Here is a 25,839-nt window from a genome sequence, read left to right on the forward strand (position 1 = left end):
TTAATATGAAGTAATTGCAGTGTTAAGTTTGGTTTTCATATTAAATTCTCTATAGGAAAGTTTGGATATAACGACTCCGTTTAAAATGACATACTGTTTATTATGACTGCTTCTCAAGAAATCATATCCGGCTATAGTGACCCAAATGATTAATAATTTTCTTTTTCTGTTAATAAATAAATCCATTTTGTAATTTTCCTCCCTATTAAACTAAATAATTAACCAAAATAGAAAATTGTTTATTTTCTAAGACTATGCTTTGTATGACGCCCGCTTAGTATGACGTGTTTGTTATTTCCCTTCGATGTCATTATAAGCGGATTCTACTGTACATCCTTTTATTTTTACAAACATGTATCTTAAATTTATAGTTCAACTTTTTTCTTATCGAAGTCACTACTCCAGGTCAATTTCCTTCTTTTTGTTATCAACTGCCTTTGCTTTCTGCTAGAATTTCGGTCATTTTCAATCGACTTTCGGGTTTCGTGACCAGAAAAAAAAAGCGTTTCGATTTGCATGAATGCCGACCTGAAGATTCCATCCTTTATTGTTCATTCTACGGGGTTGCATCTTTGTGGTTTGAAGGATCGATAATGACCTTCGTTAAAAATCAGACCGTTCGTTGTGTGGTACTGCGAATTTGTTCCTCAAACTCGTGCACATTCAAATAAAACAATTGTAAAACATTAAACTATTTGAAAGCGATTTCAATTAATGAAGTTTTAGTTGGAGAGCTAAACAGAAAAGTTTTCAAAAACTTTTGCCCCTCATTTACACCTTAACAAATTTCTAAATCGATTTTTCAAAATTAGTATTGATCATAAATAAGTGTGTAATGAAGAATTTAGAATATATTTACTTAACTGATTCATGTTAGGTAAAATTTTTAATTTAGTTTGTTTATATANTCGCAGACAGCTCCGACAGAACACAGACCAACTTTTACTTGTTGTCTTAACAGCGCGTTTTAGAAAATACCACAAATGGCGCGGTAATCGCCATCTGTAGTACGATTTTGTCTTAAACATGTTTTTAATGCAATTTGATGCGTCTATCTTGTCCGATATTAAGACAATCTAAAATTTAAATGTAATTTTAAACAATGACACTAAATACCGTCCTTGCTGTCTAGGTTCATCAGAACGTCGTCCTTTAATCAGAATCTTTAAAAACCACAAACTTATCCTTGTAGGGCTAAAGGAATCACCTATTCTAATGTATTGATGGGATATGAGTTTTCACCTAACTAATGACATTTTTCATGTAGAATAATACAATTTAGAAACTGTTTTTTTTTTGTTTCTAGCTATTATACTTGAGACATTGGAAGTGTTATTTGTCTTTTTAACATTGTCATTCACTCATTCTTAATTAGGTCATTGTGCCACTCATTATTAGAAATAGCGTTTAATACGGCAGAACTTTATGATATTGATATGATCCTGATGGACAACGAATGCGAATATAACATTAATGTAACAATTGAGTTGCACAGCCATCAACATCCTTAGCGAAGACTTCCACACCCCTGCGAACCATCTTAAATGCGGTACAGAGATTCCGAGAAACCGCCAATGTATACCTTACATTTGTAGGGTTGTAAGCGTCGACATCCGAACCATATCGCCGCTATGGAATACGAAATCCTGGAGTTCATAGGAGACAATCTCCAAGTAGTACACGGAAAGTAGTAGTAGGGAACGTTGACAGCGTGGCGAATTTTAAAATTTGCAATGAGCCTTACTTGAAACAGATTTTCAACCGCTAGTTAATTTTTGTCAACGTTTTCGACAGAAGAGTGCTGCAAAGCCTAACTTTTTTCCATAGGGTGATGTCTACAGACAAATTTGCTTCACGCAGGACAAAATTTTCACAAGAATCACTGTTGGTGCGACACAAATTCGCATGTCGTACATCTTTCGCGATTCCGGTAAATGTGTGGTATGAACCTTTTGGAGAGTTATTTGAATTTTTTGGTTAGTTTACAAATTTGCCTTAATAAAATTGCAATTATCAAGATGATGCTTTGGATCTTAAATAATTGTAATTTTATTTAAAAAAATGTCCTTAACCACGCTGTTGAACGCACTATGCGATTGTTTATTGCATCTAGTTTACATCCTCCAAAGCTCGTCACTTATTTCTGTTACACCCTGTATACATAACAAGCATATTGTTCATTTCATTCCTCTACGTGATTCAGTATATCAAAAGAATCAAAGACTGCCTAATGAATGTCTTTATTTGATTGAAAATAAATTAAACTTTCATGGTGTATACAGAATTATAAAATTGGAAACAAAGATTTGTGAATAAACAAGGCATATTACCACAATTAGTATATTACGAATGGTACAATCAGAAACGAGACATCGAATTCTCCCTGCTTATAATTCTGCGAGCGTTCAAATACTTTAAATTCGCCTTTTTTCTTTTGTTTGGCAAGTAATGAATCTGGTTATACCTACCAGATAATAAGACCAGAGTGTTTTAATACCCGTGACAGCTCAAATCCACCCGAATCAGCTTAAATCCGGGACAATTTGTCTTCTAAAAAGGGATGAGGAGCTATAAACTAGAGTTACACGTATATTACAATTTATGTTTCAGTAGGAGCCTAGCAAGCAGAATTAATATATCTCTGAAGAAAATTACTCCAACATTAACTACACAGGTATATTACAGTATCTATTACTCGTAAATCTTCTTCTTACAGATATTAAGGTGTCATGTCACATTTAGAGCGACAAGCTTTCTCTCATATTATTGGTACAATAGCGACTGCTAGTATACACTAGTGGAGAATTCGGTACTAATAAAATTTCATGCGTTTGACGTTTCAGTAACTGGCAGATTCAGGAAGAGCCTTGACTTTTCATACAAGGACCAACTATACTAGAAAGCTGCTACATACATATGTATACTTCGTTTACTTTCTGTAGCGATGTGACCTTCAGTTTGACCAGCGCAGAGTAGAAAAGAACAGCACTAGGCCAGAAAAGGAAGGAGACAACTCTCGGCCAAACTCTTAACCGGTGAGGAGCGTATAATCCGTACATTATTGCACGGAAAAATTGACCATTTTATCCACCACAATTGCATTGCTCAAATGTGCTATTATTGGTACCATTTACTACTAAAAATATAAACGAGATGTTTATTTATAGTTGAAGACATATTGAAGGCTTTAACGTTTTTTTTTTCGACTCGCACTACTATTCATGATTGAACAAAAGTTTTGGCAGGTACTGTATGAAAAAGTATGTTTAATGAACAAGAGTCGAGAGTATAATAAGCTTTTTTCTCCCTACCTACGATTTTGCCAGCGCGCATCCAAGACATTGGGAGGGGCACATCGCTACAGAAAGTAAATGAAGTATACCTAAATATATAATGCAAGTTGATTCACAAAACGCGCAAAATTAATAGTTTAAATGAATTATTTATAATATCTGGTACAGATGGGCTTAGATATTGGTTTGGTTCGTCACGCAGGCAGGGTGCGTTCAGAATTAGACGGTTTTTAATGCTATTAATCACTATTTATACTAATTTTCTATATCTGGTTGCACTCGACACCCTCTCGTCTATGACGGCATTCAGGAAATTCCAACATTTATCCATATGTTCCAATCAGACTCCACCCTCTCTGCTAGTTGTTCTCTAGTTTTAAGTAAATTTAATGTTGTTAGTTAGTATGTAAGAACCTTCTTATTTAAAACATCAAACCAAATTCGCTACTAGTTTTATTTGAAAACGTTCTACTAGAACGGGAGTTCAAAAACGCAATTTCCTTGTGGTCTCCGGATAATTTTTTATCGTACGACTGCACAGACGGTTTTCCTTTATTGATAAACAAATCTCCATTTATGATCGCAGATTGTACAAAATACATTTGTCGTCGCGTTATCAGTTTCTTTTCCTGTACGATTTTTTTTTCTTTTAGAAAACATAGACACCATATTCTAATCTCCGATAATCTTAAAAGAAAATACCCAACCTATATGTATCCACATTGATATCTTATATTTTAATAAAAATTAAATAAAAATAAAACAACGATATTTGGTATGATAATTTAAAGTACGGTTAAAGCTAACTAAAAAATTAGAGATGGCAAACTAGAAGGAGTCGTCTGGAAAGTCAGGTAAGTTAGGAAGGAAAACGTGATAGAGATATAAACAAAGGATAGCTCAGGGTTGAGACTCCCTTATAAAAAAAATCACTTCTTTTGCTTATAGAGAACAGAGTCAATGTGGAAAACGAGAGATGAGGTAGAAGAGAACTTTCTGAAACATGAAAGGTTAGTCAAAGACAGGAGTAAAGGGGGGCAGAAATGTCCCAAAAAAGTAGGATAAATCATGAATGAAAACGAGGGACAAGGTAGTTTGAAGTATAAAGAGGCATTAGAAGCAGAAATAAGACTAAAGAGGTGCAGATATAAACCTTAATTAGATTACTATTTGTAGATAATTAAGAATGTGGAATGTTTTTTTTTCGGAAATATGAAGATTGTTTCTTTGGACTGACGACCTTATGATGATGATTACGATTTAAAAATTAAGTAAATACTCATAAAAATCTATTTGTGGTATAAATCTATACTGTTTCAAATTCTTTATTGACTTATGTAAGTTATTATCTCAGCTAGCGTACGAGTACATACCAAACGGCTTCTACATGAAAATACCCATTTGGATCGTCTATATTTTCATTTAATCCCCTGCCGCCCACGCTTTGTAAACTTGTGTGGGTTTTTGACGTAAAAACCGGTCTAACGTCGGCGTCGGTTACCTCAGTGTAATTAAAAACGTATCTTTTAGCGGCTTTTGTCCTACATTTCTACTCTCTCTATGTATATAGATTGTCTAAGACCATTCTACTTCTTTGAGCAATTTCTAACATATATGTAAATATTTACCTGGAAGTACCTAGTGCTAGGTATAGTTAGGACGATTAATATTGGCATAATTGCTCAAATTTTGCTTGTCTCTTTCTGTTACACATTAGTTGATGTTACGTTATTCCTTTTTCTTTGTAAGTGCTCGCTGATTCCTACCTGACATCTCATTTCTATATTTACGATATTCCCTGAAACGTCTGTCGTGAGTTGAAGTAGGCGTTCTGTCAGCAACCGCTCTAGTCTCATTAGTAAGTTGAAAGAAGAAAGTAAATGCGATAGTTTTATTGAAGCCTATGCCAATTTTGAACGTCCCAACTGTAGGTAGGTACTGCTGAAACTAAAAAATCTCCTGAAACGTTTTGTGACCGCCGAATTTTGTTATTTGCACAATAAAATGTCCATAGTTTGCGAACTGCGTGTTGAGCATTTTCTTGTATCCAGTCGAAATATTAAAAAGAAGTAATAGTTTTCTACAACTTACATATTGAGGAAGGCTTCAGTCTCTTGCCTGAGGGCGATATACATATTTAACGCTAAAGAACATCGTTATTCCTCATGTTCCCTCTTTCTCCCTATTTATATGACGATAAATATGTAAATAATACAGCAATAAAAAGCACACACGCCGTAATATGAAGCACATAAAACGTTTAAAATATGAAAATATGATAACGGCTACCGCTATTGAATGATGCATACATAAATGATTTAGTCAGGATGGTAACAAACAATATCAAAAGCACATCTCTCTATTGTTTGTGATCTACAATATTTTATTAGTTGACTATTACTATTTAATTCTGTGAAAATCAGAATTTTCCATTCTGCAAACTAGCTTGACTCTAATATTTGGTTAATTAATTAATTAATTAACGGATTGACTTAAAAAAAGAAATTACAAGAGATCGAGCTTTTTGGCTTTGATTCATTTCGCATTCATTACTATGTTATTCTTTAAAATTTGATGGTTCTATCTGTAAAGTTTCCGGACCTAGACCTACACCATCGTAAAAATATAGTATCTACAAAATAGGATCGCAAAGCGGCATATGGTCTAACGGTCTAGATCATAACTTAGCATTCAGGATGTCACATTCGAGTATTTCATGCGAATGAACAGTCTGTAAAGGACTCCGTTTCTGTTTCGTACACATAGAAGCAAAATGCCTTCTCTGAAGTTAAAATGTATAGCTATCCTGTGTACAAATGTCGAACTAGGTTTGATTAGAATCCAGGGGTGCGTGTTTTTGTTGCTGACTTGACGTGAGCAATCTGAATTGTGGTTTGAAGGACTGCCATACACATTCGTTGATTGATGTGTTCATCATGCAATGGTCAGATTGTTTTGCAGAACTATCTCATATATTCGTCTTTTTGAACATTATCTACTGCTCTCAGTGAGCGACAGATTACTGTTGTGATACGAAAAACGTTACATGTATTCTCAGTATCACAATGATTTAGAAAATACCACAAATGGCGCGGTAAACGCCATCTGTAGTACGATGCTACATTTTAGGATTACGTATGCTGTTAAGACAGCAGGTAAAAGTTGGTCTGTGTTCTGTCGGAGCTGTTTGCGACGCGCCGATGAGATCCAAAAGGATCGAAATCGCGATCCGCGTCTGGCAGTTTTGACAGAATACAGACCACTTCGAATTATTTTATTCACAATGATTTGTTATTAATGCAGATATATTGGCAATCTTTCGTTAGAGGAGACTATAATAACATGGTAAAAAAGAACTGTTAAAGAATATTCTATAATGAGTATGTGTCTTCATTAGCTACTACTACAGTCCTGCGTTGATAATGCCTTGTCCGTTGTGAAAAGTGTTTGTGTTACTTGGGGTGGTCTCCATCAAGAATGGTAAAGTGAATACGAAATCATAAGAAAATGGAGAGGATGTTATTTAGGAAACTAAACAATTAATTTCGATGTAAAATTGATGTTATTGGATACTCTACAGGCGAATGATGAGGATACCGTGCATAGAGAAGGTTAGATATGAAGAGGTATTAGAAAGAGTAGGAGAATAGAGACTCTAGAAGTCAATAAGAAACAGGCGAGATAGGTTCGTAGGACACCTCCCCAGGCATGCAGGTCTAGTCAGAGACGTATTAGAGGCAGAAACGGAAGTTATGAGGGTTAGAGGTAGACCTAGGTTAGATTACTGTTCGCAGATAGTTAAGGATATGGGTTGTTCTAGATTTAGGATAGGAAAGAGTAGAGGAGCGTGTCCAACCATTGTTGGGACTTTCGACCTTAGGGTGATGATGATGATGGATACTCTAATTGAAAACATAGAAAATAGAATATATTTATTTATTTACAATATTCTAAGGCAAACCTAACTAAAATTATTAGTGAATTATGTTCTTTTGTTACAGATGAACCGTGAGGGGAAACTGAAACGTCGGAATCGTGCAAGATTATTGTACCACTAGAACGCTGTACATTGACTACTTCAATATCTGTAAGTAATTTTTTGACCTATACCACTTATTTATCAACGAAATAACTAGTAAATATTTACATAATATTAACCGAGAAATACGCATAGAAATTTCCGAGAGACCCTTGAAATTTTGCGTGCGGAACTTCGTATTTTCCCATTTTCATCTTAGTAAAAATAAAGTAAAGTAGATGTGGCAATCATTCGTATCGATTTTCTCCGTCATCAGTAGAGTATCATCTAGAGAGCAGTATTAAAAATGTATTTGAGCGCTAACAGTCGTTATCCTCTGCCGTTCAATTTCGATGTCCCGAAGAGTGGTAAACTCGTAAAGGACGTCGATTTTGCCTTATGTCCTAAATATTACTTTATATCTCGCACTAGCTGCTTGCTGTTTTATGAAACAACATTACGACCTACCGCTTACCCGCATTTCACTTCAGCAGTTTCAAAATACTTGTATCAGCTCTTTTATTCATAAACTATTCCAGTTTTGCCTGATTATCCTCACTTAACGAACCGATTTGGAGTTATGTTTGAACTAAATTGTTACCGTTATTATTAATTCACATTTTATTTTCGATTTCCTCTATTTCTTAACATGACTTACGATTTCGTGTTTTGTGCACTCAAAATCACCACTCCTGATTTTCGTTAAAAGTGGTAGATAACCCAAAGTTGGAGTAAAGTATCTACTTAAACATTAATCCAACCAACGTCTGTATAATCTAATCTGGTGGAAAGGACTGCTAAATGTCTAAAACAGGAACGATGACTCAAAGTTGGATGAATAAATTACTTAATCCCTCTGAAACTTTAACTTCATGAATAATCAAAATCATAAATTGACTTTAAACGTCCGCGTGAATGTGGTACGATTAAAAATAATTTAATTGCAGGGAAGTTTGAAAACATGTCTCAGATGAAAGTCAGCCTACTGATGTGAGGTTTCTCCTTATCTCATCAATAATGCATAACGTAACATTATTGTTACTGTACAATACCTAACTAAAATTAATCCATTAGTTTTAAATTTTGTTAAAATTACACTGATTACAAGTAGTAGCAAATGTAGAGACAGAAACAAATTGTAGGAGAAGTCAAGATAGTATTGTAGTTACTCTTTTTTTACAAACTACAGTGGAATTCGTTTATTATGGCTCCGCCTATATTGACCAACCGCTTAATATGAAGTAATTGCAGTGTTAAGTTTGGTTTTCATATTAAATTCTCTATAGGAAAGTTTGTATATAACGACTCCGTTTAAAATGACATACTGTTTATTATGACTGCTTCTCAAGAAATCATATCCGGCTATAGTGACCCAAATGATTAATAATTTTCTTTTTCTGTTAATAAATAAATCCATTTTGTAATTTTCCTCCCTATTAAACTAAATAATTAACCAAAATAGAAAATTGTTTATTTTCTAAGACTATGCTTTGTATGACGCCCGCTTAGTATGACGTGTTTGTTATTTCCCTTCGATGTCATTATAAGCGGATTCTACTGTACATCCTTTTATTTTTACAAACATGTATCTTAAATTTATAGTTCAACTTTTTTCTTATCGAAGTCACTACTCCAGGTCAATTTCCTTCTTTTTGTTATCAACTGCCTTTGCTTTCTGCTAGAATTTCGGTCATTTTCAATCGACTTTCGGGTTTCGTGACCAGAAAAAAAAAGCGTTTCGATTTGCATGAATGCCGACCTGAAGATTCCATCCTTTATTGTTCATTCTACGGGGTTGCATCTTTGTGGTTTGAAGGATCGATAATGACCTTCGTTAAAAATCAGACCGTTCGTTGTGTGGTAGTGCGAACTTGTTCCTCAAACTCGTGCACATTCAAATAAAACAATTGTAAAACATTAAACTATTTGAAAGCGATTTCAATTAATGAAGTTTTAGTTGGAGAGCTAAACAGAAAAGTTTTCAAAAACTTTTGCCCCTCATTTACACCTTAACAAATTTCTAAATCGATTTTTCAAAATTAGTATTGATCATAAATAAGTGTGTAATGAAGAATTTAGAATATATTTACTTAACTGATTCATGTTAGGTAAAATTTTTAATTTAGTTTGTTTATATAGTAATCCATCTCCGAAAACAATTCGAAAGAGTCGAAAGGAAACCATAAATTAAATAACAGGACTTATTCGGCGAAACTTTTGAAGTTCTTTTGTAGGACTGTCACATTCTTCTGAAGATGTATTGTATGTCAAAGTTTACATTTCTACAGCATTTGTGGTAATAAAATTAGTCGAAATTGCCAATAAACTTAATAAGTTGCAAACATATTGAAGAACAATAGAATTAATTCTGTATTGTTTGAAAGAAAAAGGTTCCACATTATTCTTTACTCGCAAATTACATAAATCACTTCCATTTACTTCAATTATTTCAATAGGCAGTTAAAAAATAAAATTGAACATGGCCAAGGTAATACGTAGGTACTACGAACTAGGAATTAAAGGTTCGCAACAAAATCAAGGATTTCAATTAATCCTTAGATTTCATTTGGTCATTCTGGTAAAAACAGTTTCAGCAGTAAAAAGCTGAATTGTGTCGACAGGTTCATTAGCCGGTGTTTAATGAAATATTTTCAATTAACAAACGGTGTTGATGATTATCCTTAGACCTACACCTAACACTTGCTTACCTTCGTAATAATATTTATAAAAATTGCGTTAAAACATTTTATTCACCCCAAAACGAATCTTCGAATTTTCCTTTTTCTAAACCGTTTTCTTTTAATTGTGACGTGCAATTACGTACACGAAATGATTTCTCCAGGGAAAAACTTCAGTCGCGCCGAAAGGCTCTTTCGGCGCTCTATTTATGGTGATGATAAATGCCGAAACAATAAAGACTGTTTTCCCTTGGGGTTGGGGTTACGTCAGACCCAGTTTGTGTCTATAACGATTGTTGGAGGTAAAGAACTGGGACTTTTCGATTCATTTCCTGTCAAAAATTAAGTCCAAAACGGATTATGCAAATTCAAAATTACCGGAATATAATGAAAATTGCGCGTCGACTTTTGATATCTAAAGAGAAACATAAACACATTTTTTATTTTAAGTCACGCATGATAATACGTTCATTTATCATTTTTTTAGTGCGATTAGAAAATTTTAGCATAAATCGGTCAACATTTTTAAAAAATTCCAAAACGGTTAAAAATTGTTTAAACATTCGTTACATGGCCAGATTAATCATTACGTTTCACGGAATCAAGCAGGGAGGAGTTAGAGATAGCTTTAAATAAAATGGAAACGGTATTGACAAAACAGTATTGTATGAAAATAAATTAAAGTAAAACAAAATACTGGTATACAAGGGAAGAAAAAGTAGGGAAAAACCAAATATAAAGATGGGAGACGAAAGATTAGAAGAAGTGGCTGATTTTAGGTATCTAGGAAGTCAGATAAGTCAGGACGGAAGAAGTAGTAGGGATATAAAGCAGAGGATAGCGCAGGGTCGAGTCGCCTTCAATAAAAAGAAGTCACTTCTATGCTCGTAAACAATTAATTTAGAAATTCGACAAAGATTGTTGTATGTTTGGAGCGCGGGGCTGTATGGGTGCGAAACATGGACGGTAGGCGCGGTGGAAAAGAAGGAATAGGAGAACAGAGGACTCTATAAAAGTCAATGAAAAATAGGCGAGTTAGGTCGGTAGGACACCTTCTCAGGCATGAAGGTCTAGTAAGAGAAATTTAGAGGCAAAAAAAAAGAGTTAAGAGGGTTAGAGGTAGATAGATAGATTACTGTTCGCAAATAGTTAAGGGTGTGGGATGTTCTAGTTTTAGAAGATTAGCTCAGGAAATGAAAGAGTGGAGGTGCGTGTCCAACCAGTCTTAGGATTGACAACCTTATGATGATGATGAATCTCTGAACTTATTGAAGTTATTTATATTTGTTTGCTTGTGTAAATCCATACGTTAATTCGCTCGGTATAACGAAGCGATCGGCTTTATAGATTAATATTCCAAACGAGATTCTCATACATCTGCGGTAAAAGCAGATTGTTAGTTAATTGATAACGTGCCACTTGGCACATTTACATGTCTATAGAATAGGCTGGCAAAATCTATTAAATTATTATCACCCACTGTAGATATCTTACTTTGCCCACAAGGGAACATAAAAATTTTGTAGGTAAATAAAGCATTTATTTATAAATGCATATATTCGCTATCCATTGAAAACGTTTTGAAAACACTCCTTCCAAAAAATATACCACAAAAACCACAAAATCACCAACAAAGTAAACCACTTCTTGGTAGTAATTAATGCCTAATCATGTTTTAACTCTAGATAGAGTAAATAAACTTCTTGATGTATTTTTGTTATTTGCTTCCTTTAACGATTCCTTTCATTAATTTGCCTTATAGGTGGTAAGAATTAATTAATTAATTTGTTTCACGTAACTTCATTCATTACAACCAACCCCAAGTAGAGAATCAAAACGTGTTTTAAAAGGGGACAGAATTTATCATTAATAATTAAGCAATAAAGGATAAATGTTTTTTTATAATCAATATAACAAATAATTACCAGAACTTAATGAGTATTTTTTATATAATCTTTCCTAAGGTATGAAAAATTATTTAATTTATAAAATGTTGAAAGGATAACTTTACACAATTTTTTAATCAAAGTATAATGCACATGTCAAAATTTTAATAAACCAAAAGTGTTACTTTCGTGATTATTAAAAGTCTTTTTCGTCATACGGTCTTAATAATTTTTGAAAAGAAGAAGAAATCCGTAAATGTCTCCATACACTTTCTTTTATTTCTCAATACGAAGCATTAGCAATAATGGATTTAAAGCAGCAACATGTTCTTCGGGTTTTCAAGAAAATTTAGATGACACAGAAAGTATGCCCTTCTAGAAATAGTCTCTTTTGCTATATATGTAGGTAATGGTAATACCATAAGTGCATCTGTTTCTTCCATATCATTTTAGCTGCCTCAGTTCCGAATACAAAAATTAAAACAATACATCTTATTAACTTTTCTTTGAAATATCTTCTCTATTCAGTAACATGAAGCTACAATAAGTTTTATTTCATTATTTGCTTTAATTAACTCCTTGTAAAGTTATATTAACACTTATGAACTACACGTAACATGAACTTCACAATTATATGTACATTAAAGTACTAAGAACCTTTAAAGCAAGCATTTGCCCGATATGCAATAACCAAAGCAATATTTTTTATATATTAACATAGTGCCCATCTATTCAAATTTATAGGCAGAACAACAAATCAACAGAAAATATTAAATGTCGTTTCGGCTCTCAGACCAGTCAAAGGGTTATTATCCTTCAATTTTTGAAGGGCATTGGACTCCTTAACAAACTTTGGAGAGGATAATCAGTTCTAATATATATCTAAACTGTTCCTACTTTATTATACATATTTGTTGTATGTGATTCCATATAAAACTTTAAGATGTTCAGCAGAGGTCTTAAACAGTAACATAAAAAGAAGAAAAGAAAAACCAAAAATATTATTATTTTACTAAGACTACCAGACAAAATGAATGATTTTAGTCAAAAATAGATAAATAAAATAATCTAGTTTACATAAGGATGAAATATTTGCTTCAACAATTGCTAATAGCAGTATTTAATTTATTTAATTTTATCATTACCGATCCTTCATAAAACTGTCATATACGATATGTAAACGTTACACTGCTTTAAGCTACTCTCCTTCCTAAAAAGAGCGCTCCCATTTTGAGGTTTAGATCATAATACTTAAAATAGAAAATTCTACACAAAACAGTTTTGATTAGGTCGTCAGTCCTAAGACTGATTGGAAACGCACCTCCACTCTATCCCATCCTGAGCTAATCTTTGCATTTCCCTAAAACTAGAACATCCCATATCCTTAACTTTCGACTCAGCACCTGCCCAGTCACCACTGAAGATGCCGTCAGCAAAGAACGGCGAAACGTCTGGAAAAGCAAGATTCCACGAACAACGGCCAAAAAGCCCGGAAGAAAACACAGCATCGATAGACGCCGCCCGTGAAAGCCTAAGAACTACAGTAACTATCTCACCTATTTCTTACTGACTACCACAGCGCCTCTGTTCTCCTACTCTTTCTAATACCTCCTAATTTCCAACGTTCTCTATCTAAAGGATCAAGGATCCTCATCTTTGGCCTGCAGCACCACATTTCGAATGCTTGTAACCTGTTTTTCCGCCGCGCCAGGTGTACACCTTTAACAATCTTTTTCGAATTTCTAAATTAACCGTTCGCGAGCATAAATATTCTCCTACGTATTCTTGGATGTTCTACCGAACCTGTAACAATCGAATCTCTAATAACTTACTCTGATTCGTTGTTTTCGAAGATTATTTCTCCTTCAGCCGCTTCGTATTCCTTTCCTTTTTTAGCGGTACCATCTTCAGTCCAATAGGGAAGTATAACTCTTCCCCGGGCTCCGGAAGTGCGAATAACCTTTAATTCGTAAGTCCCGACACTTTCGACAAGCTCGTGATCGCGATTGGCAAACTTGAAGATCCCACCATGATCATCATCCAATATAATGACGGTTGCAAGGGTTGGAGTAGCTAACGCCCCAGGGGGTTGCGAGTTGCTAAGTCGTATGTAAAAATGTTCGTCCGCTTCAAAAACGTCGTCGTCGATTACTTCAAGCGTGATCTGTTTTTCTTTCTCGCCGGAAGCAAAATGAAGTGTTCCTTTTGCAGGAACATAATCGCTGTTGGCTGTGGCTGTGCCATCTTCGGTAGCATATTGTACTGTCAAAGGGGTGTCTACATCTCCTGTTCGAACGACACGCACATCGAACCTGCCGCAGCTCTCCAGTACGGTGTATTTACTTGGATCAAAGCAAACTTTACATCCCGAACCGGTTGTATACTCGGAAGCTCCTGATTCTCGTTGCAATTCCGCCTTGACTTCGCTTAAGTCACTCTGAGCGCGTTCTGAGATTCTTCGCAGAAGATCGCCACTTCCCATTAGTCTTCGTGTGGCTTGGATACGATAGAACGCTCTAGATTTAGGCCCTTTGTTCAATAAAAGTTCATGAGCCATGCGCTCCAAAGCGTCCAAGTCGGCATGAGGATTTTGCTTTCTTAAGTCTTTTAATATCGTAACGTATTCTTGTTTTGCGTCCTCGTGAGCGTCGTCCAATTCGATTTCGGTCTGGCCCATTTCCATAGAGTCCATTCCTTCGGCTTGAACAATCACCCCGCGTACGTTCATCCGGTAGCTTTTCTTTATGTATTTGTACATCTTTCGGTCGGCTGCGTAAGCAGTTAATACAGTAGCTGGGAAGAAAAGAAATGTCAATATTCCCTCCCACACTTCCACCTCCTCCGGTGATATAACGGCCAGGATTAAGTAGAGCCACACGTAGGCGAACACGGACCATATTGCCGTCACGAAGAAAACGTTCAAGTGCTTGATCCTTCTCGTTTCGCCATTGGGAATAACTGACACACAAATGGCGATGATAACGAAAAGATTGTAGGCAGCGGATCCGACAATTGTGCCCGGACCGAGGTCACCAGCGTTAAAGTCTTTAGCCCATATTTCGATGACGGAGAGCAGAATCTCCGGAGCGCTGGATCCAAGAGCCATGAGAGTTAAATTGGCCACCGTCTCGTTCCACACCCTCACCACAACGATATGCCTTTCTCCGTTTGGCTTTCTTACGGACACTTCCCGCTCTTGAGACGTAATAACTTCTATTGCGGCCATGAAACGATCGGATATAATAGAAACTCCGATGAAGAGATAGACGAGAGCAGTGAAGTAGATGAGTCCGCGTCCGAACTTGTCGAAGGCGCTGACGTTTTCGAGAGGCCTCCAGCATGGTAAGACCAAGCCATCGACGCAGGCAATAAGGGAAGAATTGTTCATTATTCTCTCCCCCATGATCCCAGTTCATCAGACGATTTTTGTTTTTGTTGTTGCCCTGCGTCGTCGTCGCGCATATCACATGCACCACGTTCTCTCGCGATACCGGCGTCTTCCTTCGGCGTCGGACCGAAACTGGCGACTCGACGTCGGCACCGAAGAGGTTGCCAAGCGGCACAAGGTCCGGCCACTCCGCTGTGCTGCTGCTGCTCCTGCTTCGGTTTGCAATGTAGAACCCTCTCTCTCAGACTCATAACGTAACGTCGGGGGACGATTGTGTGCAAGGAGTGTGCAATGGAAATCGACGGCGGTGCCTCTGACGCCGCTGACGCCCATTCTTCGGTAGCTTTTACAAATAGCCGGAACCGCTATCAACTTCTTTTCAAATGCGTCTATGCGAGTTTGTTAGAAAGTTTCAAAAATATTTGTTAGTTTCACTTTTCTACATAAACAACCGAAAGAAATTCAACAGAAAACAATAAGTTAAAAATAAAAATTTTTGATTGAACTTCTAATTTTCGGGTCCCAGAACAATTGATAAGTTGTTCTTACAATTGAAGTTCGCCTTATTCTGCTATGCGGGATTAAAAGTTTAGATTTATTTTCATTAAAAGCCATCACTATAGAAGTATAGCCGCACCATTATCAAACGACATTGACATTTTCTCTTGTATGCGTGCAATGATTACAAGTTAAAAATACGAGACATGAACTTTAAAGTAAACTTTGAACCATAAAAAAGTACCAAACGAAACTCTCAACCAAAAAAAAATACTGCTTGGTTAAAATACTTTACTTTTCTTTTGTTATTAACTCATAAAATCGAAAACTTTTATTGTTAAGTACACAGAATCTGTGTTTTGAGATATGATGATAAAACATCTTTTCAATTCCACCTATGAAAGCTTGATTGTAATTTTTTTTTAGTATTGAATCGATACCATTTTAATTTTTTTGCCACGCGGCCCTAAACCCGAGTACCTATTTGGTAGTCTAACGTCGAACGACTAGAATTTATTATCATATTTTGGGCTCTTTATTGATCTCAACCCTCAACGCAAAAAAAGGGGGCTACCTTTAAGTTTGAAGTCTTCATTTGTCTGTAAGATTTAAACATGATAGAGCGACATGGACAAATAACTCATACATTTAATTCCGGGTTCTCTTGCCTTGGTTTAGGTTTTTTTCTGTGATTTTCATCCATGAGCACTAAAATGAGACTGACGAATGTCTTCTGCTCTATTCTCCAGCTTTACAGTAAAATGTAGATCGAAAGACGGATCTCCCATCAGAATAAATAGCTGATGTAGGATAAAACACACAAAAACTTTACAGTCATGTATTTTATATGCCTAAGTCGATTCTGTTGTGCCCAACTCAAGAAATGGTTTGTAAACGAATCTAGACAATAATTCTTTTTATTGTGTCCGGTTTTTGTCTAATTTTGACTCAATTTTAGTTTTATTTGCTATACAGATGGGCACATATTCTCGAGTAGGAAACGTCTAAAATAGAATAAGTACTACACCGGGCGGAATACCTAAGTTTATTTATTGTTTTCGTCCTTCTTGATTAAGTAGTATCTCTGTACATCCTTATTAGACCAGACTGTGTGTTCTTGGCATTTATTACTTAAAAGCCTTCTTTATAGTGAGCTAAATTTTGTGTTGATAAGCAACCCAGACATAACCAATTGGAAAATTGCTTGCTTCAATTAAAATTTCAGTTTCAAGACTCATTGAACTCTAAGGAAAATAAAGAAAATGTGTAATCGTGAATTTTAGCAGATACGTCTGGTTGTCAGCTTTTTCCCATCGCTTCATCAACGTAGACTTCGTTAATTACAGCATGTTTTAACGTCCAGTTATGTTTCAGTTCCTTTTTTAATTATTTTATTATAAATCGAGGATTTAGAATGTGTTTTCATACAGTAAAGGTGTAAAATACATTAATACGTCGTTGAATTGGGGTCGACGCTGGGAAAGCTTTTCATAATGAATATATTCAAGAAATATTTATCACTGAATAGACTCAATAGGATGGCGTTTCCGTTAATATTTTTTGTTCAAACAGGATTACAGTAAATCTCAGATTTGTTTTCAGTTGACGTCAGTTAAATATACAAGGTAATCCTTGTCCGATGTAAAAGATACTGTCGTCTGCAGACGGAATTGAATTTTATCAATTTTTGATTAGGGTACCTGATTACTGATTATCCTGCTTTTAATGTTATTTAAATTGACTTGTGCTACGTTGAAAGCGAAATATTGTGCATTCAGATCAAATTCGAAAAAAAAAACACTCCCGATAATATATTTTAGTTAAAATACCTACATGTCGCCATATTAAAATTGGCTTCAGTCACAGCAAAATTTTGCCCATCCAGTTTTAAAAATTGATTAAAAAGAACCCTAAATTATGAATCATCTTTTATTAAAAAAAAAAACACATTTTCATCAAGATGTATGTCATTTTACGACGCCCTGCTGCGTTTTTATACAATACAAAATTAAATTAGCTTGAATCATTGTAATGAGAGAAATTTTGCGTGTTCAAATTGGAAACTATAAACTAATTCTGACGATTTCGCAAAAACACGTTTTAGTTAGTCAAAGTACATGTCACCTTGCGACACTTAACAGCGCTGTTATATCATACACGAATAAGAAAATCTTAGAAAAATTATCATGCTCGTCACTATAAAGCGGGTGCAAGAAACCTGTACTAATAAAATTCAATATAAGTCAAACAATTTTCGTAAGAGAACCTTATAAACTTTACTAGAAAGCATACGAATTTTTGCTGTACTAGCATGGTAATTTTTCAGTCAATGAAAGGCACGCAGATTATGAGACAGCATGGTAAAGTTTACAAGATTTTTCTCTCTATGTACAAGTTTAAATTGGCTTAAGTCACTGTAAACAGCGAAATTTTGCCCATCAAATTTTTAAAAATTGATTAAAGAGAACAAGAAATTATTTGATTTCGCAAAAAAATATTTTCGCCAAAACATATCTGGGTTTACGACACCCCACCACGCTTTTATAATTGGCTTAAGAGTATTGGCTGGCGATTGATTATATTCGTATCTTTAGGTATCTTTAAAAGAAAAAAATTAAAGTCAAATTTTAACGCGGAAATTTACAATTTTGACACGAAATAAAACATAACTGGAATACAGAGAGAAAAATAATTGTAATGTATTTAACTAATAATACATATATTAATAATAATTGAAAATATTAAGGCGTAACAGGACCAGAATGACCCTTTTTCCGATCCAGTGGTTGAAAAGTCTACACATTGGTAAATGGAAATGTTTCCGGTCTGATTATATTGATATGAAATGACCATTACGTGTGGGTTTTAAACCCAATGGAAATTTAAAAAATAATATTTAGGGTTGCCCTTTTCGAATAATCCTTTAAATTTACGTAAACTGACAAACAAAACTGCGCATTTACGTTTGGTCAATAAAAGATTCGGAAATTTAATCAACGAAAATGCAGCATGTTATATTTTTCGTTGTGTTTTGTTGCGAAGCTTTCATTAAATAAAATTGTAATTACCTATATTACGAGCTTTTAATATTATCTGTGTGCATGTATGTAATCAAATACTATTCTGCGTGGTAAAACGTGAATGTTGTTTCGAGTATCTGGCTTCTATCATTAAAATCAGTTTAATACTAATCATAAAAAATTATTGTTGAAATGTTTTAAAAATTTAATTACGATTGTATACAGTTATTCATAAAGGAGTAATACTATATAAATTCCAATATATATCCAAAAGAAAACACCAAACAAAGCTTTTTAATAATATTTGATCACTTGGCTTTTCCCCATTATAGGAATTTTTATAGCGTTTCCGTTTTCTCTCAATCTACTTCAATAATCAAAATGCAAAGTATGTTACCGCAATTTCATTTTCTTTACGACTAAGTTACAAGACACTAAACTTCTCAAATGGGTGAGTATTAATGTCCCTTTTTTCTGATTTTGACCTTTAATAAAATGCTTCCTATGAAGCCCAGTTTAATTAAGTGTTAGTCCGCATACTAAGCTATTTATTTAACTTTAACTGAAATATGATTTCAAACATCAAACAGAGAATCAATGCTGCTACAATCATTGGGTTCCGCAAGAACTGTTTGAATGCGGAACCCTCAGCCTAAGAATACTTAAGAAAAAGTGTTATTGGACTAAATCGTGTGACAAAATTTACTTTTGTTAAGCGATTTTACTTTTTGTTTTTTGTTGTAAGGTTTTTTCTCGATCGTGAATGAGTTTTATAAACAAAACGGTTGACATTGTTTGATGAGAGCTTTTGTAAACACGTTAAAGTTATTCAGCCGCCTTGAAATTACATGGTATCGATTAACCTCTTCATTATTGTGAAGCCCCTCAGCAAACCTCTTTAATAATACAGCTGCTTCAATCTCTATCACTTGAAAGAAGCCTTCTTTTTCACATGCTAGTAACTTTAAAAACGTGCTGTTCCAGTTCAGTCCCATTGTACGAAGTTCATGTTTCATTAATTCCATGTTTACGTTGTACATACGTTTATTATTTTTAGAAAAACATTACAAATCTTATTTATTATTAATTGAATTTTTAACTTGAAATAGATTGTACATCGAACGAACCAGTTTCAATGAAATAAAATCATATAACAAAATCCGTGTTCTACGTTCCAAAAACACTAAATTAAACACAGAATTTAGTTTCATATGTATATGAGAATAATCAGCAATGATTATTTTTTTTTTCAGGTAGAAAAATAACTTAATAACTCAGTTAGGAAATCCAATGTTTTCGCACTAAAGTACATGTAGGTACTCATATGATGGCGCTCGTTTTAATTACGCTCGTGTGAGCCGTGTAACAGTCATCCCGCACTCTTAATAAACGTAGACACTACTTTTATTGGTTATTTGTACCTTACGTACAGTGCCACCATAAATTACTGTGAATAATCAAGGCGATTTTATTTTTTTACTAATTAGATATAGATAAAGAAAGGCACCCTAATTACCAATACACAACGGAAACGTGTTTCGCCTATTTCAAATTGTGGGTATTATTATGAATAGAAAAAAATAATTCCTATTTAATCATAATTGCGTAAAGTATTATTATCTATTTATTTTCATTTTTATAAGTTTTTAAAACTTTCAACTTGTGCAATTACTATAAAATAAATAAAATATGTACCCATATATTCATTTTAAAACGTCTCTATACTTACCATCAAAACTAATGTCTACATGAATTTAATCGCGAATGCCTTACTTTATTAAACAACAAACACGATCTAATTAGTAAAATATCTTTTTATTAAATCAATATTTATTTACATGCAAGTCTAATTAATCTTAAGTATAATATAACATTCAAAATAAGTCAAGCTTTGGCAGCCGCTTGCAGAACTTTTCTTGATAATCGCATTAAACCAGAAACTGGATCTCTTCCAAAATATTTCACTTGCATTTGCTGACCCACCGCTAATCCTAACGCTGATGGATGAGCCACCTGTAAATATATTTTTAAAAAAATACAATTGAAATTAACAGTTTAATTCTCGAGAAACATGTCAAATAGATATACAGGTAAAATTACATATTAGACATTTTTTACACAACATTTTAAATAAACAAATATTGCATACACACACCAACTTATTGCTATTTTCTAGGTCTTTGCCACCCCCCTACAATCAGAAAAAAAGCGAATCAGGCGCACTGAATATCATAATTTAGAATAAACTGTCAACATATCTCTTCCAGATTTATCCTTTACATTCGGCAAGTTTCTTCTTTTATTCATGATATAAGTCTTCATAAGCTTATTTAAGTTTGGATTTTTATCATATCATTAATTTTTTAAAGATAAGATTATTTAAAATTCTGCGTGTCGTTTATTTACGCACAGACACATACAGAGTAAATGCAAAATGCATAAAAACATTAAGAATTTAAATAACTTACTTTTCTTTGGTCTAGCTGTGAATTATGCAATAGAGCAGGCGGCATTCCCGGATAAAGGGTTACCATTACCCCAATATCTCTAATTTCTACTATTGTGGCGGTGTAAATTCCGCCAAAATCTAATTCAGGAACTTTTTCTGTATTTAATAATTTCGTTATAACTTCTTCGGCTTCGTCCATTGCCTGTTGATTTGGAGCAAATAATGTGAATTTGGTTTCTTCACCCTGTGTCACCTACATAAGTATAAAATTATTTTATTTAATAACAACAAATTTGAATGTTAAAAACTTACAGAAACTCCCGTTTCATATAAAAGCTTTTTCAAATTGATACCACCGACCCCTACTAGTTTCGATCTTTTATGAGGCTCAACTTCAATAGTTTTGATAACAGGCCAGTTTTCTTTCTTTTCTGCCCTTAAACAAAATATGTAAATAGGTATGTAACATAACACGTTCTTGAATAATCATTTACCTCGGTTTCTCTAGACAATCCTTCATTATATCTAAAATTTTAGATTTTGCATCCGTAGCTTTTTGGATTGCTTCCATAACGACCTTTAGAGGAAGGCCAGGAATTTTAATATCTGCTTGTAAAGCTGTTAAACCTTTTTTAGTGCCCGCTATTTTGAAGTCCATATCTCCCATATAATCTTCTATACCCTACCAAAAATTCGCTATTGCTTTTACTTAACTGGTTAAATTGCCGTCTGTGAATTTAGTTTATCAAAAATATTTTTGCAAAGAGGTATTTGATAAACTGTTAAATAAATAAATTTCATTACGAAATTGATTTCTGGTTTGACTCTTGGTGGCAAATATTTAATATTAAGAAAATAAAAACACTTGGTATTTTTGTCCCAACACAACAAATACCAAGTGTTTTTATTTTCTTTATAAATTTCAATTACATGCTTACAAGAATATCAGTTAAAAGTATATAGTCCTCCATATGCTTTGTGTCGTCATTAGAAAATTTCGAAACAAGCCCTATCGCTACTCCTGCCGCAGCAGCAGACACTGGGACACCGGCATCCATAAGAGCTAAACTACCTCCACACACGCTTGCCATCGAACTAGATCCTTAAATAACGAACAATTCAAATTCAATTCAACTTTTTGTTGTGTACTGACCGTTTGATTCTAATACTTCAGAAGTAAGGCGTATGGTAAAAGGAAAATCATGTGGCACAATACTATTGAGACCTTTTTCAGCCAAGGCTCCATGACCTGTCTCTCGTCTACCTAATGGTCCCACTTTTCCTGTTTCCTTCGTTGCGAATGGGGGAAATTCATAGTGAAGAAAAAAATTTTTAGATTTCAATCCGCTGAAAAAGAAAATTATGATTATGGAAAAATTTCCGTTGGTTCAAAATTCAAATTTTACCTTGTTAACATAGCCACGGAATCAAGACGTAATGCACTCTCAGGCGAGTCGAGTGTTACAGTGCACAATACCTGAGTCTGTCCCCTTTGAAACAACGCACTACCATGTAGAGGTTTATATAAATTCACTTCACACGAAATGTTCCTAAGTTCATCAAAATCACGACCATCACAGCGCTTTTGTTCACTAAATACTAAATTTCTAAACACCGTTTTCGTAAAATTATTAAATTCTTCCGAAATTAAATTGGAGTCTGCTTCTGGAAAAGATTGCTTCACTTTTTCAAGTACGTCGTTTCTTACCACCGTAACCGCATTATCACGTTGTAATTTATCATAATTATAATTTGTAAATACTTCTTTTAATCGCGACTGAGATAATGAACGGAGAATTTCAATCACTTCTTCAGAAAGCAATGGTGATATTTCGATTTCTCGTTTAGGTTTCCCCAATTGCTTTTGCATCTTTTCTATTGTCACAATTATACTTTGAGCTTCTTTTGTACCTGAAATCAAACTCAATTTGTAAATAGTAAAAATTAAAAGGACATTAAAATATTTATAGAATAGGAGAATAACAGCTGTATGAGGCATTGTAGCAGTTGCAAACAGGTAATTAATTAGAAGAAAGAACAGGTACAACATGTAAAACTTTAAGCTTAAAATAATGTTACCTCTTTTAATATGTAACATTAGAAAATTCGCTCTCAAATATTAATCACTTTGTTAGTACAACCACATTATTTTTTATAGGTTTAGTTACAATTTTATGCAGGTTTTGTGTCTTAAAATGAAGTAGCACATCCTTTAGGAATCAATAAACTTGCTATGCTTTATTTACTGAAGTATACTTTAATGCAGTTTGTGACTAATGAAACCATCTTTAAAAACTCACCTAGTTTAATTGCCTTTAATAAATCTTGTTGTAGAATATTGTCAGCTTGACCTTCAAGCATAACTACCAAATTATGTTTAGTTGCTGTAATAATCAAATTTAACAAGGATAACTGTAGCTCTTTTCTGGTTGGATTAATAATAATCTCATTATCTATTAAACCTACTTGGACTGCACCAACAGGTCCCTTCCAAGGTATATCACTAACAGCTAATGCTGCTGAAGCTGCATTTATGGCAGTTGCTTCAGGATTATTAACACTATCAACTGCTAACATGTTACATATTATTTGTGTTTCATAATTAAAATTTGAATCAAACAATGGTCTTAGACTGCGGTCAATTACTCTTGATGTTAAAATTTCTTTCTCTGTATGACCTAATTCTCTTCTAAGAAAATTCGTTGGAATTCTACCTGCGGCTGCAGACTTTTGACGATAATCGACTGTTAGCGGTAAAAAGTTATTTGAAGACGGTTTCGTTTTAGAGACAGCTGTAACCATTACTGATGTATCACCTAAAGTTCCTACAGCACAACCATCAGAAAGCCGAGCATATTTTCCAGTAGTTATTTTCAAATTTCGACTAAAACAAATGATGATAAACTCACAAGCTGTAGCTTATTAGGCACTTCGTTGTTACCCATTAGAAAACTGTACATCAAATTCGTTACTTTTATAAATTGAAGTGGTAAAGTTATTGCAACCTTTACATGTAAAAAACTTTATTTTATGAAAAACTTTCGTGCATCTACATCTTGAAAGCATTTTGAAAAATGCAATTTTTGTAGGTTATAGCTTTTTTTAGAGGTCTCCCGTAGTTCATATGCTCCACTGACAACTTATCTATGACTAAAATACCAATCGTTTTGAACTACGAATAACGCAACATTATGCATCAATAAATTCATGATGAATTATCTATGTGATCCATGTCTATGGTGATAAATTTTATTAATGATGCTTCATGCTGTCCAACTGTCCATAGATTTTGTTTTGAATATTAAGGTGCAGTCGCCGCACATCGCCATTTTGAATTTTTTGAATTTTACAATTTTACTTGCTTTCCGGCGCGAGTTTTTATTCTATTTCATGATTTATTTACTTATTACTGTAGTTTATTCGTTTTTTCTCCATTGCTACAGATTGAAGAGGTAATTCAAGTTCATTTTGATGCTACTGAAAAACCAAGTTATATTGTGGCGTTCTAGCTGTTAACTTGTCATCTTGAAGGATCCTGTAGATAATTAAGGTGAGCAAGCATGCTATTAAATATATATAGCATATCTATTTGATACTAACAGAGAAAAGGGGAGGAAAAAGGGAGGCTAAATTGATTGTATTTGAACACTTTCATAAAATTTCATTTTATAGGAACATTAGAAAAACTGCTGATGCCATTAAGTTATGGAGGATTGATTGTATTAGTCTTCATTCGCTCTAAAGCATAGTTGTACCTATGCTCCTAAAAAAAGCATGAATGTGACTTCCATTGTGGACAGAGACAGTGTGTTGTTGCTAAACGAAGGATTTTTGACAATGAACTGGTAAGTAACAGTATTAATTAAAAGTAGTAAATAAGGCCCCATAAACATCAATTTCTTTGATATTTGTAACTTAATTTAAGTTGCTAACTTAAATAACTTTTCAGGGGTGGCAAAAGCAGAACAGCAGAATTAATGTGGAAATGACCTTTCAGTTAGTGTAAAAGTTAGCTTAAAACAAACTAATTTATTTTATCTATTTATTAAACCTATAATTTATATNTCATTGATTTCATTTTATAGTAACATTAGAAAACACCAAATGCCATTAAATAAGTTGTATCAGTCCCCATTTGCTCCAGATAGTAGATGTGTACTTATGGTCCTAAAGAAAGCCCCTTTTTTCCATTGGAAGAGAAGACAGTGTGCTGTAGCTGAGGATTCATGACAGTGAACTGGTAAGTAACTATCAATTAAAAATAGTAAATGAGATCCCAGAAACCTCTATCTTTTAGACATTTATAACTTGCTTCTATAGACAACTTCTAAACAATGTATTTTAGAAAGTAGTAATTAATTACTTTTTCTTGCCTGTTTCTGTAGATTCCCCAAGAAATGAGAAGGAATTGCAGCATCTTCATTTTGCAACATTATGCAGTTAATTTTGGACCTGTAAGAGGTAGCAATCTGCAGATTTGGAAACCACTGAAACAAATTGTCTGCTCTCCTGGATTTGGTTTGCTTTTCACACTTGCAAACTTTGGAACATTACAGTGTACAGTTAATTTAGGTGAGAATACTTGATATCATTAATTTTATCTTATGCT

The 25,839-nt window shown here is 34.1% G+C and overlaps 2 protein-coding genes and 1 long non-coding RNA gene across 5 annotated transcripts in view; 1 reads left to right on the forward strand and 2 right to left on the reverse strand.

Annotated features, from left to right (window-relative positions):
- LOC108733216 (sodium/calcium exchanger 3) overlaps nt 1-15,375 on the reverse strand; it is a 106,611-nt gene extending 91,236 nt beyond the window's left edge. For both annotated transcript variants that reach the window (XM_018464307.2, XM_018464305.2), the window contains exon 1: nt 13,708-15,375. In XM_018464307.2, coding sequence (XP_018319809.1) covers nt 13,708-15,278 — 1,571 coding nt within the window. In that variant the 5' untranslated portion in view covers nt 15,279-15,375. The remainder of the gene's footprint in view (nt 1-13,707) is intronic.
- A 5,202-nt stretch (nt 15,376-20,577) lies between these two features.
- On the reverse strand, nt 20,578-24,373 carry LOC108733213 (polyribonucleotide nucleotidyltransferase 1, mitochondrial). 2 transcript variants are annotated; one of them, XM_025977374.1, is made up of 9 exons: nt 24,172-24,373; nt 23,531-24,114; nt 22,637-23,141; nt 22,384-22,577; nt 22,169-22,332; nt 21,725-21,912; nt 21,543-21,666; nt 21,250-21,483; nt 20,578-20,794 (listed from the first exon to the last, which is right to left on the reverse strand). In XM_025977374.1, the coding sequence occupies exons 1-9, from the start codon at nt 24,294-24,296 to the stop codon at nt 20,666-20,668; spliced, it is 2,247 nt and encodes a 748-aa protein (XP_025833159.1). In that variant the 5' UTR covers nt 24,297-24,373; the 3' UTR covers nt 20,578-20,665. The 2 variants fall into 2 exon arrangements, with proteins under 2 accessions (XP_025833159.1, XP_025833160.1); XM_025977375.1 differs by lacking the exon at nt 24,172-24,373 and having other exon boundaries at nt 23,531-23,614; nt 23,697-23,787.
- A 204-nt stretch (nt 24,374-24,577) lies between these two features.
- LOC112905271 lies at nt 24,578-25,293 on the forward strand. Its single transcript, XR_003231671.1, has 3 exons — nt 24,578-24,780; nt 24,903-25,075; nt 25,180-25,293. It is a non-coding gene; the product is annotated as an uncharacterized LOC112905271 (long non-coding RNA).
- Nucleotides 25,294-25,839: the final 546 nt, after the last annotated feature.

This window comes from Agrilus planipennis, unplaced genomic scaffold, assembly GCF_000699045.2.
Source record: "Agrilus planipennis isolate EAB-ADULT unplaced genomic scaffold, Apla_2.0 scaffold72, whole genome shotgun sequence".
Lineage (NCBI taxonomy): Eukaryota > Metazoa > Arthropoda > Insecta > Coleoptera > Buprestidae > Agrilus > Agrilus planipennis.